The following is a 12,969-nucleotide window of genomic DNA, read 5'->3' on the forward strand; positions in this document are numbered from 1 at the left end:
TAGTTATATAATGGAAATGGACATAATGTGTAGACTCTCAGTTTTAATTTGAGGGCATTCGTATTCAAATTGGATGCAGGGTTTAAAGGTTTTAGCTCCTTAAGATGTGCCACTCTCTTTTAAAGGTGACCAAAAGTAATTGGACAATTGTCTCAAATGTTATTTTATGGGCAGGTGTGGGCAATTCCTTAGCTATGTTATTATCAGTTAAGTAGATAAAAGGCCTGGCACTGATTTGAGGTGTGGTGCTTAAATTTGGGAGATTTTGCTTTGAATGGACAACATGTGGTCAAAGAAGCTCTCCGTGCAGGTGAAACAAGCCATCCAAAATCTACAGTTTGGTACATACTGAGAAAGAAAGCACTGGTGAACTCAGCAATGCAAAAAGACCTGGACGTGCACGGCAGAAAACAGCGGTGGATGATTGCAGAATCATTTCCATGGTGAAGAGAAACCCCTTCACAACAGCCAGCCAAGTGAGGGAGTCTCTCCAGGAAGTAGGCATTATTAAAGTCTACCATAAAGAGAAGACTACATGAAAGTAAATACAGAGGGTTCAATGCTAGGTGCAAACCACTCATAAGCCTCAAGAATAGAAAGGCTAGATTGGACTTTGATTGATAGATAAATAAATAAATAAATAAATAACACCTACAAAAGCCAGCACAGTTCTGGAAAAAATATTGTTTGGGCAGATGAAGCCAAGATCAACCTGTACCATAATGATGGCATCTGTTAAACATAGTAGAGGCAGTGTGATGGCTTAGGCGTGCATGGCTGCCTGTGGCACGCGGACACTTGTGTTTATTGATGATGTGACACAGGACAGAAGCAGTCGAATGAATTCTGAGGTGTCCACTCAAATCCAGCTAAATGCAGTTAAATTGTTTGGGCGGCGTTTCATAATACAGATGGACAGTGACCGAAAACATACAGCCAAAGCAAACCAGCTGTTTATTAAAGCAAGTGGAATATTCTTGAATGGCCAAGCCAGCCACCTGATCTTAAGCCAACTAAATTTGCATTTCACTTGTTGAAGACTAAACTTTGCACAGAAAGCCCCACAAATAAACAGCAGCTGAAAGCCGCTGCAGTGAAAGCCTGGCAGAGCATTAAAAAGGAGGACCTTCAGACTTGAAAGCTAATTGTGCTTAGAAGCCTAGAAGACACTTTGAAACCACAGCTCCACATTTATACACAACGAGTGGATATAAAGAGACTCAGCCATATATAAAATATATAGATGTATATATTGGTTGTAACATTTTTTAGAGATTTGCATTGCACACATAATAAGGATGCAGCATTTCCCTGATTTGCAGACGTTCTCGTGGAAGCGTATTCCATCAGACGGAAAATTGTGCCTGATGCACTTCCTTTTATAGCAGGGTTTAAACTTGAGTATTGCGAGTAATGGAGCCCGCCTTTATATTTTGTACTAAATGTATATTGAACTTCCATTTTTGTCCCAGAAGTGTCACTCTCATGAGTGCATTTTTTAAAATCACGGAGCAATCCTGCAGTCCTGCTCTATCTGAGTTTGTTCAAAATTAGGCCAGTGATTTATGCTCTCCACTGTGTCTGTCTGTAACAGATGTGCGCTCATAAAAGAGAGATTATTTAGACCACAAGTGGATACGGTGGGCATGATTTGCATTCAGACCACTTAGATCCTTGACACTGCATTATCACAATGCTGCAGTCGTATTTCTCCAAATTAGATCTGGACCAGGGCTTTCAAAAGATACTTACTCACCACCTCTCTTTTCTCTGTCTGAAATTTCCAAATGGAGATATTATTCACATCGATCACAATAATAAATAATCACAACATAGATCACTATTTCACGTTTATTATAATATGCTCCAAGCTGTTCTTCATTTTGATTTGTAGTTTTAGAAAGAGAGCACTTTTTTCAGAGATTAGCTAGAAGCTGTTTAGCCCTGTGCCTAAGTGAGTGTGTAAACTGCAGTGCAACTTTTGAAACAAAAGTCAGATCTCAAAAGCGAAGCGTTACTCTCTTGTAATGCTGACAGACTTTTCTCAGTTTCTCAGACGAGCCTGTCTGACACCAGTTATCATGTTCAAAGTCACATAAAACAGCGGTCCCCAACCCCCGGGCCTCGGACCGGTACCGGTCCGTGAGTCGTTTGGTACCGGGCCGCGAAAGTTGAGGCTCAGGTGTGAAATGTATGGTTTTCAAGGTTTTTATCGGTTTTCAGCGTTATTTTCTCTCGGTTTTCCTGGGTCTTTTCACGTGTGTTATGAATAAATCTTCTTTTTTCGGTACCGGTACTAGTTTTATTTTGTTGTATTTATCCGTGACACCTTAAAGGCCGGTCCGTGAAAATATTGTCGGGCATAAACCGGTCCGTGGCGCAAAAAAGGTTGGAGACCGCTGACTTAAAGGGCCTTTTTTTATGGTTCCGATGCGTAACAGGCTGTCCTGACCATGTCTGCATGCCTAAAGGCATTAACAAGTAGTCGAATAGGTGCACCTAATGAAGTAGTCAATGAGTATCTACCTATTTAGCAGAATTCCCACGCATATGTAAACTCACTCTGGTTTAAATATTAAAGTGTAATTGATAGAGATGCCAGGAGAAGCGGAAGCGAATGGATGGATGGATGATAGAGATGCCTTCTATGGTCACATGGATGAAGTTCATTATGTTCTCTTGCTGAACATGACACAACAAGAATTTGTGTGATAGTAAAAGCCACAAATGCTGTCTTATTGTTCAGATGATTGTGTGTGTGTGTGTGTGTGTGTGTGTGTGTGTCTCCTGTGTAGCTGAAGTTGTTCAGCTCAGGGCTGAATTACAATAAAATTAGAAAAATTTTCCTCCCAGAAGACCGGTTCCTCTTAAAAAGCAATCATGTTTTCTTGCTTCTAATCTTCCTCCACATCTTTATTTACTGGCGGGACTGCATATTTTACAATGCAGTGCTTTGCAGCACTAGTATCAGTCAAAAACTCTTAGGTATGTGGTATAGTAACATTTAATTAATGTAGAAAAAAAACTAAATAAATTATTTTATTTAATAATTAGTGGTAGACTCTTTACTGACATTTGTTTTTTTTAAGTCAGAAACACATCAGCAGACATATGGTATCCACATTGCTGGTGTTTTGCCAGCGCTCTGCCGGCTCCTTGCACGATTTGGGTTATTTGCCTGTCTGATTTACATCAAGTAAAACACACGATCAGCTGGATTACGATCATCCTTCCGCTGGTTCTTGAAAGACTTCTTGATTGCATTTTAGTCCAGAAATTGTACAGCTGACTTGAAATGCCCTTAAATGTCCCAGTGAAATTAACTTTCTTTGAGAAAAGCAAAAGAGTATGATGGTATATATTCAAACACTTTTATTTCCCGATGGTTCCCTGTAGATAAAGAAACTAATTAAATAATAAAAATGAAAGTTTTATTTCTTGGGTAACTCACATACATAACTGTGTCTTTTTCAACACTTCAGCATGTTGATCTAAACATAAAACAAAGTAAAAAAGTGTTTGCAGACAACCACAGACCATATATAAAAGACTGACACAGCCAAAGTGACGTCACACATTAGTTTGTGAAATCCTGTTTGAAACCAGATGTCACATCTGGTGATTCTGAGTGAAAAAATTGGAGCGACACTCCACACTCGCACGATAGCGACTTGACATTTATAAGGTTGGCCTGCCCTAAAGTATGCCCTGTTTTGCATCCATGTAATGAGTGAAACTTTAGGCCGACAGCCGAAGCCATAATTTAATTAGGAAAGTGTTTACTGGGGTTTTCTCAGACTTTTATACAACTGGACTTCTTTTTCACAACATGAGGAGCTGCTCACTGCTGGCACTCACAAGAAAGAATGCAGGTTCAAAGTACTGATCCTTAGCACACAGTCTATGCAGGTAACTAATTATTGTGGTGCAAAGCAGCAAGTAAACTTCTGCCAGCACCTCAGCTTGGTTCACTTGCCAGAGCTCAGCCTGTCTGCTTTTGGTAAAACACAGACAGTGATGAGATTAAGAGTATTTTTGAATATTGAAGGCACTTATTAGTTTGCTTTATAAGAACCAAGTATATTGATGAAAGTAAAACATGTTTCCAATGTGATCCTTTTTTCGTTTTTCAAAGCTGACTGATATTACATATGAAGAAACTTTGATAGAAAATTCATTTACACATCTTTAACGTTGATAGAGTCGATTTTACGTGCGTCATCTTCTTTGACTGTCTGCAGATTATTCTTCACTTTCAAAGCTGAAGTGCTGCACAAAAGAGCATCTTGCAAAGGAGTCCCATAAGTCCTCATGTTTTAGATCACAGCCAGAAACCTGTAGTTTCAGGACGGTTTCTTCCTGTGATTGTGACTCTTATCATGTTGACAGACTGCAACACTTCCCAAATGACTCAAAACTTCAGATCAACAAGCCTCCCTTTCTTACTGAAATATATTACATATTTATATGTTAACTATGTGTGTAAGTTTCCTCCCAAATACGAAATCACAAAAGATTATTCCAACCACAATATATTTCCCGGCATGACTATTGTTCTTGCCTCCGTGCATTTCCTTCAAACTGGAGAAAGAGCCTCCCACACTTAACATAGTACACAAGACAAATAACACCAACTGAGTCAGAGAGAAAGAAAAGGAGCTGGGCCGAAGTTGTAGATCAGCTTCCATACGCACCTCCACTGTGGTCAGGCTAAAACAGCTTAAATGGTATGCAGGTATTTGAAAAGGAAACTCGGTTACAATAGAAACATACTTTAATGACTGGATTTCATTTCACCCCTGATTTACTGCATTGGTCCAGTGAGCACTGAAATTGTTATCCAGTGAGCTGTGATTGCATTTACTAAGACAGATTAAAACAAGAACATGTTAGATTAACTGATGTGTTTAATGGCTTATTTTACATTTCAAATGTTACATTTGAAGGTTCTGTGTTATTTACTCAACCTGTTACCTCAGTCAGTACACTTGACTCTAAATTGGAATGATGCAGGATTTTGGGAAATGTCAGCACCAACCAACAGCCAACCTTTAAAGCCAGCATATCTTTGATATTGTATTTTTTTGGAGATGAGATGAAAACTATTTTTGCTGCTCAGCTTTTAGTGTGTGGGCTTCGGATATAACGGCCAGCCCTCCTGCCTGAGCTTCACTTGGACACTGTGTAAGATGAAAAAGGGATTAACTGGAGCAGAGGGTGGATAAGAATGAAATATAAGACAGCGATGGTCAACGGGGGGCCTAGGGGAATTTGGTTTTGGCCTAGTGCCTGCCTGCCTGATTTACTATGCAGTTGCTTAAAAGACATTTGATCTTTTCCCCGGCTCAGTCGTACGACAGAAAAATTATGACTTGGGGCTGTTTTTGCTGTTTCAGTGGGAGCTTACTCGAAGTGTTTTCATGTGCTTGTGCATTTTTATTCACTAGTCTTCAATACTGTATGTAATGTTTATATATATTAATAATAATATTTGTATTTAATAATATTAAATATTAAAAAAAAATTAAAAACAGTTTTAGAAAGTACTACTTAGCGCGTTTATTCAGGTTGTATTTTCTTAACTGCTTGTTCAGTTCAGGGTTGTGCCAGGCTGGAGCCTCTCAGCTGTGGGTCAGAGGTGGAGTACACTCTGGGGCCAGTTTGCCTTTAAAAATGCAAATGCATCATTTTACTACCATAAAAATTAGGGACTTGGATTGAACACTTGCAGCACATAAAGTAACAGACTGCATAGTTAAAGAGTGCTGCTTGGCCAACCTGCAGCCCAGATTTTGTTCCCACTGCAAACATTTGATACGTTATGAAATGGGGGAAAAATAGACAAAGAAGGTTTGGAGTAGCTGGAACAAGAAAAAGAACAATTCAATTTCTAGAGAACTAGAGCAGCTGATCTCAGTTTCCAAACACCTGGCATGGTAAAAAGAAATCCTGTTGTTGCAACGTTTTGTTTTTTTTAAAAGATGTTGCTGGCTACATGTAGATTTTAAATACTTTGCAAACACAGTGTCTCCACTTTTTTGCAATTCTCCAATCAAAATACTCAAAAGCGGACATCTTCAGTTGTTTATGGTGTAAGGTGATGTAAGTTCATTAAAGTAAGATCATTAAATATGGCACCGTGAGAGAAAACGCCTTATTGCAGAGCATAATATATAAAAATGCTTCTGATCAATTTTCTTGTCAAAAACTTGGATTAACTTACTAATCAATGTTGTATGCAGTTGTGTGATGTCTTGCCTACCCATTACATACTGTATCTTTGACGACAGAAGAGCAAATCAAGAGCAATGTTTTGTTTCTCAATATTTCAGCAGTTCGCTCTTTGGCAACAGTTAAAATAGTTTAAAGAGATTTGAAGAACTGACTTACAGCTCTTTGTTTCTTTAGACGGGACTCTTCAAGTTGTCTGATGAAGAGTTCTTTATTCAGCCTCTGGAGACATCAAGTGATGAAACATCAGCACCACAGGCCCATGCCATCTACAAACGGCATGTGTCTCCTCCCTCCTGGAGCCCAGTCATACAGCCCATCTCAGGGAAACGACCTTTCAACGGTACCTGTGGAATCAAAGGTAAATCGTGCACATTTACTTACATTAGCAAAGAAAGCACAGCATAGAAATTATACTTTTTTTTTTAAACAGGATGTCAAACTAACGATTTGTAGTACAAACAGATGCACCAGAAAGTTGATTGTTTTCATCTGGATCCAGATGAACACCATTAACTTTCCGGTGCTTCCTTCCCTGAATGATTGAGCATTCATGGAAACACGTAAACGGATGCATTACCGAAAGATTTTTTTCTGTAGTTAAGGCAAAGCTAATATCTGTTAATATCTTAAAAATGAGTGTGACAGGGTGTGGGTTGTGGCTCAGCTGCAGGGAAGGCGAGGAGCAGTGGGTTCAGAGTGTGGTGCCAGGGGAGCCTGACCCATGCAGCTGACCTCCATCATCTTATCATGTCTCCCCCATTCGAGTAGGTCGCTGTGTGTGGCGTGCAGCAAGAGGAGGCAGTTTGAAAACTAAATGATCAATGTTTGTACTGTAAAGACAACATTTGTGGCTAAAATGTAAGCCTTCATATTGCGTCAGTACATTATTTTTTTCTTGCAAATACAGAAGCCGCAAAATACCAACAGCTCCCAGTGTGATTAAGGTCATGGTGATGTGCAAGTTTTTGTTTTTTTGTAACAGCAGTGGAGATAAGTACTATATTTACATATCTTAAGGCCTTAAATCTCTTTACTTGTTCAATGAAAATGCTTAATTTAAAAGTCAAAATACTGATAACTCATTAGCTACTAAGCACTGAATGATGAGAAAGATGATTATAAGTAATCTCTTGTCTTTCATTTGTCTCCTGGTAATAATCTGCAGAGGTTAGAAGAATAAAGCCACTGAAATGCAGACGTTCGTAAACCAGCTGCTTAAAATTCTGAGTTGAATTAATTGGCCCTGGAAAAAAAATAGATGTCCCAGAGGATTTGAGGGTTTGCTTTCAGAATCAGCTTAACAACAACACCAACAACAAAATATCAGGGCAGAGTTATAGTTGTGCCTAAGTATTACTTTAAACACTACTTTAAACACCAATCAAGCTCAGTTTTTTGTATTTGGAAAGATGTATTATTAGCTTATTACTTGCACTGAAATACATGAACTTCATTGCATCTTCCAAATTGCAAAGTAAATTACTTGTTTTGATTTCTAAAGAATGATAGCACAGATGCATTTTCAAGGACAAAGAAGCTTGTGTATGGTTTTAATTGATTAAATACACATTTAGCATTTATATTGTTATTTCTTTTCAGCTTGCTGAACAGACTGATAAGGTCTGAACGTTGATTTAAGCAGTTTCTGTAATATCAGAATTTTCAAATCATTAAGCGCGTCCCCTCTAGGCCTGTGTTTAAATTGTGCACTTAATCACTGTATCGCTATATGTCAGCCAATCCTAGAGATTTTTCTTTCTGTGTGGCTGTGGTTCATAAACTGGGAGGGTGTGTGAACCACAAATATGAACTGAGAGTAAGTTGAATGAAGATGATTTATGTAGGAGGAAATGCCTTATTATTTCACTAAACCTTCAGCTTAGTTTCGTTGCTTACCATATGACGGTTATATGTACATTTATATACATATAACCATGATAGGGTCATGTTTTGAATTGAAGACTTTTTTAGCTTCTGAAGCAGGAAATGGAAGAAATGGTTTGAGAACAACTGCTCAAGCTATTTTCAGCTGCTTACTTACAGCAGATTGTTCCCTATTTGGCAGCATTTTGATGTTTGATGCTCTTTTTGATGCAAACAAAGGATTTGTGTCCTCTTGAAATCAGGACTAAGAGTCTTTCACTTGTTGGGTCTTCCTTGATGTCATGATCTTCGTACAGCATCTGACAGCAGACTCATCTCTATCCAACTCATCTAGATGTCGTTGGGGACAGCACCATCACTCACCTTTTCTCACTCAAAATGTGATTATACACCACTTTGCATTTAATCACTAGCTGTTATTAATCTCTGGCGCTCTTCCATAACATGTCTTTTGTTCTGTCCCCCTGCCCTCACCCCCTACCAGTCACAGGGAGGGGGGGAGCGCTTGCTCATAGCCGGTCATCCGATTGTTGAGGTTTTCTCTGTATTGTTGTAGGGTCTTTATCTTTATTTATAAGTACCTTGAGATGACTGTTGTCATGATTTGGTGCTTTATAAATAAAACTGAATTGAATTGGCTAATGCGTAAACTGCTACATTACATTTTACATACTCCAGGCTTCACTGCACCCTTAGATCAGCCTGACTGAGACTTTTTTTTTTGGCTTTCGCAGCACAAAATGCTAACCGTTGCATCCATGTCAGTTTAAACTGATTGATAAATAACACTACAGAATGATCTGAGTCTGAGTGGTCTGTGAACTGAGGTGTATCCGGTAATTCTCATTCATTTCTGAAGCTGATATTTCGGCTTCGTCATAGCAACAGTAATATATGTGTGTCTGCTGTTGGTGTGCCCACTGTGCTTCCTGTCCCAGAGTATGTAAATGTTAAAGTTTTTAACAATATAATAAGGAGGATGAAACATTGACTTTTTTGCAGCTGACAAACAGAGTGGCCTTTATTGTGCAAACAAACAACACGTGACCTTTTCTCTGAGCTCGCTTCACTTGTGTTCATTTGTATGCTGTGTTTGTCATCCGTATGTCTGTATGTGCTTGGAGGTTCCTGCCCAAGTGCTAAGCATTTTCCTAGTATGCATGTGTATATCTATTATATGTGTTTTTGTCTAATCCAATAAAGACACGATCAGAAAATACTCAGAAAGATCAGCTAGAGATTGCTGAAGAGGATGACCAAGGGCAAAGATTTGTTTAACAGCACTGTGTACTACATGTGACAAGATAAAGTCACAGTTAGTCTTTGTTGTTGTGTGTCAGTGTGAAAGATTTTAATATCTATTTATATTTCCCTTCTGCAGATTATCATCAAAGCTTTAAAGACATTGAGAGACAGCGGGAGCGTTGGGAGCGCAGGCAGCAGAGAAGGAGGAGAAGAATTCGTCAACGCTCTGTCAGCAAAGAGAAATGGGTGGAAACGCTGGTGGTGGCTGACCCCAAAATGGTGGACTATCATGGGAGCAAAGCTGTGGAAAGTTACATACTTGCTGTCATGAATATTGTAAGTATTCGATATTAATAATACTATTACGCTACAGGTATAGGCATCAACAATGAAGCGATGACTGCCAGCCTGTGTCTTTATATACAGACTTTAGATGAAGTAGTAGCTTAATGTGCTTGTGCAAATGCTGCGTTTCCTCCTTTGAGATGCTCTGCCAGCCCCTTCCTGCAACAGCCTTCAGCTGCTGCTTGTCTGAGGGTCTTTAAAAAGCATGCTTCACTGGGCTGAGATCAGGTGACTGACTTGGCTATTGGATAATAGACCATTCACTTGCCTTGAGAAGCTCTTGGTGGGAGTGAGAAGGAGGATCCAACCGCGGACACGGAAGGAAACCAAACTGGGTTTAAACAAAAAGCGAGGCGTTTATTATGGCGAGTTAGACATGACTACAAAAATAAAGCAAAAGGCGAACAGCAGGGTTGAAAACTAAACTAAAAACTAAACTGTGGTAACTATGAACACAGACGTGAACATGATTCTGACCAGGAATGTGCAAGAAACTATGATGAAGAAACAAGAACATGAAACGTGAACACGACCTGAGCAGAATCATGAAGTACATGGAACTTGATGTGATGTGGAGGGAAGGAAAACAGACGACCTAACAAAGACTGAATGAAAACACACAGACTAAATACACACAGGAGGTGATCAGGGCAAGTGGAAACACATGGGGAAACAGCTGACCGGAATAAACATAATGACGCCACAGGGGAAGAAAAACTAAACACGTTAAACATGGACACACCAGACTTTTCAAAATAAAACATGGACAGATGTAGACATGAAAACACCAGCCGGACAATTAGAACATAGAACACGCAGAGACAAACACACAGGCGTAACTGAAAGTAAAACACTGAGAAAAGACTCATAACTAAGGAGACATAGATGAACCTAAACTAGACTTAAAACTCAAGGCAAACTGATAATAATACTAGAACTTAACATCCTTTCAATCACAAATACAAAAATAAACTCAAAATCTGGGTCACAGACAGTCCCTGACACTTGGGCATCTTTGGCAGTTTACTTCTATGTCATTATCCATTTCCACTGTAAAGCAACACCTCATCATATTTGGCTGAATCTAAAAAAAGAAACTCTTGCCTCTAAATAATTCATCCTGCTTCTTCCTTCAGCAGTCACGTGAAGGGATTTTCTTAATCAGAGACTGAAGTGTTCGATCACGTGGTCTTTCAGGTCTTTTGGTGTTGCTGAGCTGGTTGACACATTCACTCCTTTTTAAGGCCAAATCAACGATGTGGTACAAAAGATTTCTCACTCTAATACATTTATTTTGGTTTCTCAGTCTTCTTCACTTGTGTTTACATCTTTTTGGACCTTCTATGGAGAGTTCCAGTGATAAGTTACCAAATACTAGGACTGGGCGATATCACCCAAAATTCATATCTCGATATTCTTTGGCTGAATCGTGCAGTCAAAATGTAAACTAAAAAGACGCTGAGCATAATAACAAAGACAGATTTCGCAGCTGCTCTGTTCCCAAGTTCTACTGCGTGACTGACAACCTTAAGTTTGAAATCCGCTTCGTAACCACGTCTCTTAACAGGTGCCATTTGTGGTCCTTATAATATTACACAGTACAGTAATATTACGTTGAAGCACAGTACGTATCACTCAGCAAGGCTTCTGACTACCGTAGCTGTAATGCTCCGACAATCCATCAAGCGGTGCAGCTTTGTAGCTTACAAAACTCGTACTAAAACTTTTTTTGACAGATTGTTGAGCGCCGTGTACCACATAAAATCGGTTCGTGGTGAGTAAGCACAACCACAATTCATACAAAAGGCGCGCTTTTGATTTTTGAGAAACTGAAAGGATTTTAGGTCGTGCACTAAATAGTAATAGTAAAATAGTAATCTCCAAATGTTTTCTTTTTACCGACCAGATCCTCTTTGATAGTTTTTTTTTTTTTTTTTTTTTTTTTTTGCCTGTCCCGTTTGGCTCTTTTGCCATCAGAATTATTGTCTAAAGGCAAAGAAAGATGCCCAACGGATTTACTTTACCAAATGGACCATCCCAGCCTTGCCTTAATGGTCTATTTAATTTACCTTTTATTGTTTATTTTATTTTATTTTCACTTGCTAAACATGGGACAGACTTGACTGGGGAAAAGAAAGAGGGAAAGAAAAACAGCGGGGAAGAGGGACGGGGATAAAGGGCAAAAAACAAAAACCAACAAAATAAGCAGACAAAAAAATCCATATATCAATCACCTGGATCACCTGTTGAGAAAGAAAAAAGAGAAAACAAGCAGAAGAGGAAAAAAAGAGCAACATAATAAACAACATCACGATGATATATGGGAATATAACAGTAAGTACTAAATATTAAACATTATTGTGCAGCACGTAAGATCGACAGCGTACAGTGTGCTTTGAGGTAGGAGCCAAAAAGGGTGTGGTTTGTGTGTGTGAGCACCCGTGTGTACACCTGTGAGCATGGACGCACTTGATTTTTAAAAGGTTCCTTCATGTAATGATCTGCTAGAGGGTGTGGGGGGGCCACAGCTCCGTCCTCCAGGGCATGAAGCAGGTATGGAGGAGATCAAAACTCCAGACATCCAGACCAACAGAGGGGCAGCTGTGCCACTACCCCAGAAAGAGCTGAGGAGAGTCCCAGATGAGGGCTCACTCAGCAGCCGCGGAGCAGAAGCCAGGGGGAGTTGCAGTGACGCGCCCGTGAGCTCCGCCGGCAGCGGATAGCTGCCGTGTCCATCTTATCGTTGCCTGCAAGCGATGGGGGAGGGAGAGTTGTGTTCAGTGAAGGAGAGAAGTGAGGCAGAGTAACGTTGCGTAGAGACAAAAGTGGACAAAACAGAGGCAAACTTGCGGCTCCGCAAGTATAATTATAATGTAACATATACTGAATCAATATAAACGATATTGTCACATCTCATACCTCGCAAAAAAATATATTAATATATTTAAAAACTCGATATATATCGCCCAGTCCTACCAAATACTGCTTGTCAATAAATCGACCAATTCATTTTGTACCTCTGAAAAAGGGGAACTATCTATAAAAATGAACAGTTATTAATGTAAGTAGGGAGGATGCAACTAGGCCATTTTATCTCACCCGGAAGGGGATTTGTGTCTCCAGGGAATGTGGAGAACTACACTGTGGAGGCACTATTGGACAAATAGTGCCTCCATTTAAACTAATACTAGCACACAGAGGAATAGTTTTAGAATTTATTTTAATGTAGAGTTGAAGGATGAATATCTGGTGCATTTTGAT

At 39.4% G+C, this 12,969-nt stretch overlaps 1 protein-coding gene across 1 annotated transcript in view; it reads left to right on the plus strand.

Moving 5' to 3' along the window:
• adamts7 (a disintegrin-like and metallopeptidase (reprolysin type) with thrombospondin type 1 motif, 7) overlaps positions 1–12,969 on the plus strand; it is a 94,820-nt gene that overhangs the window by 4,449 nt on the left and 77,402 nt on the right. Inside the window, exons 3-4 of the mRNA XM_085458984.1 lie at positions 6,409–6,592; positions 9,500–9,699. Of these exons, the coding sequence (XP_085315110.1) occupies positions 6,409–6,592; positions 9,500–9,699 (384 nt within the window). The remainder of the gene's footprint in view (positions 1–6,408; positions 6,593–9,499; positions 9,700–12,969) is intronic.

The sequence above is a fragment of the Copadichromis virginalis genome, linkage group LG1 (genome assembly GCF_057382275.1).
Source record: "Copadichromis virginalis isolate Kocher_CV1m ecotype Utaka linkage group LG1, C_Virginalis_male_GT1.1, whole genome shotgun sequence".
Classification (NCBI taxonomy): Eukaryota; Metazoa; Chordata; class Actinopteri; order Cichliformes; family Cichlidae; genus Copadichromis; species Copadichromis virginalis.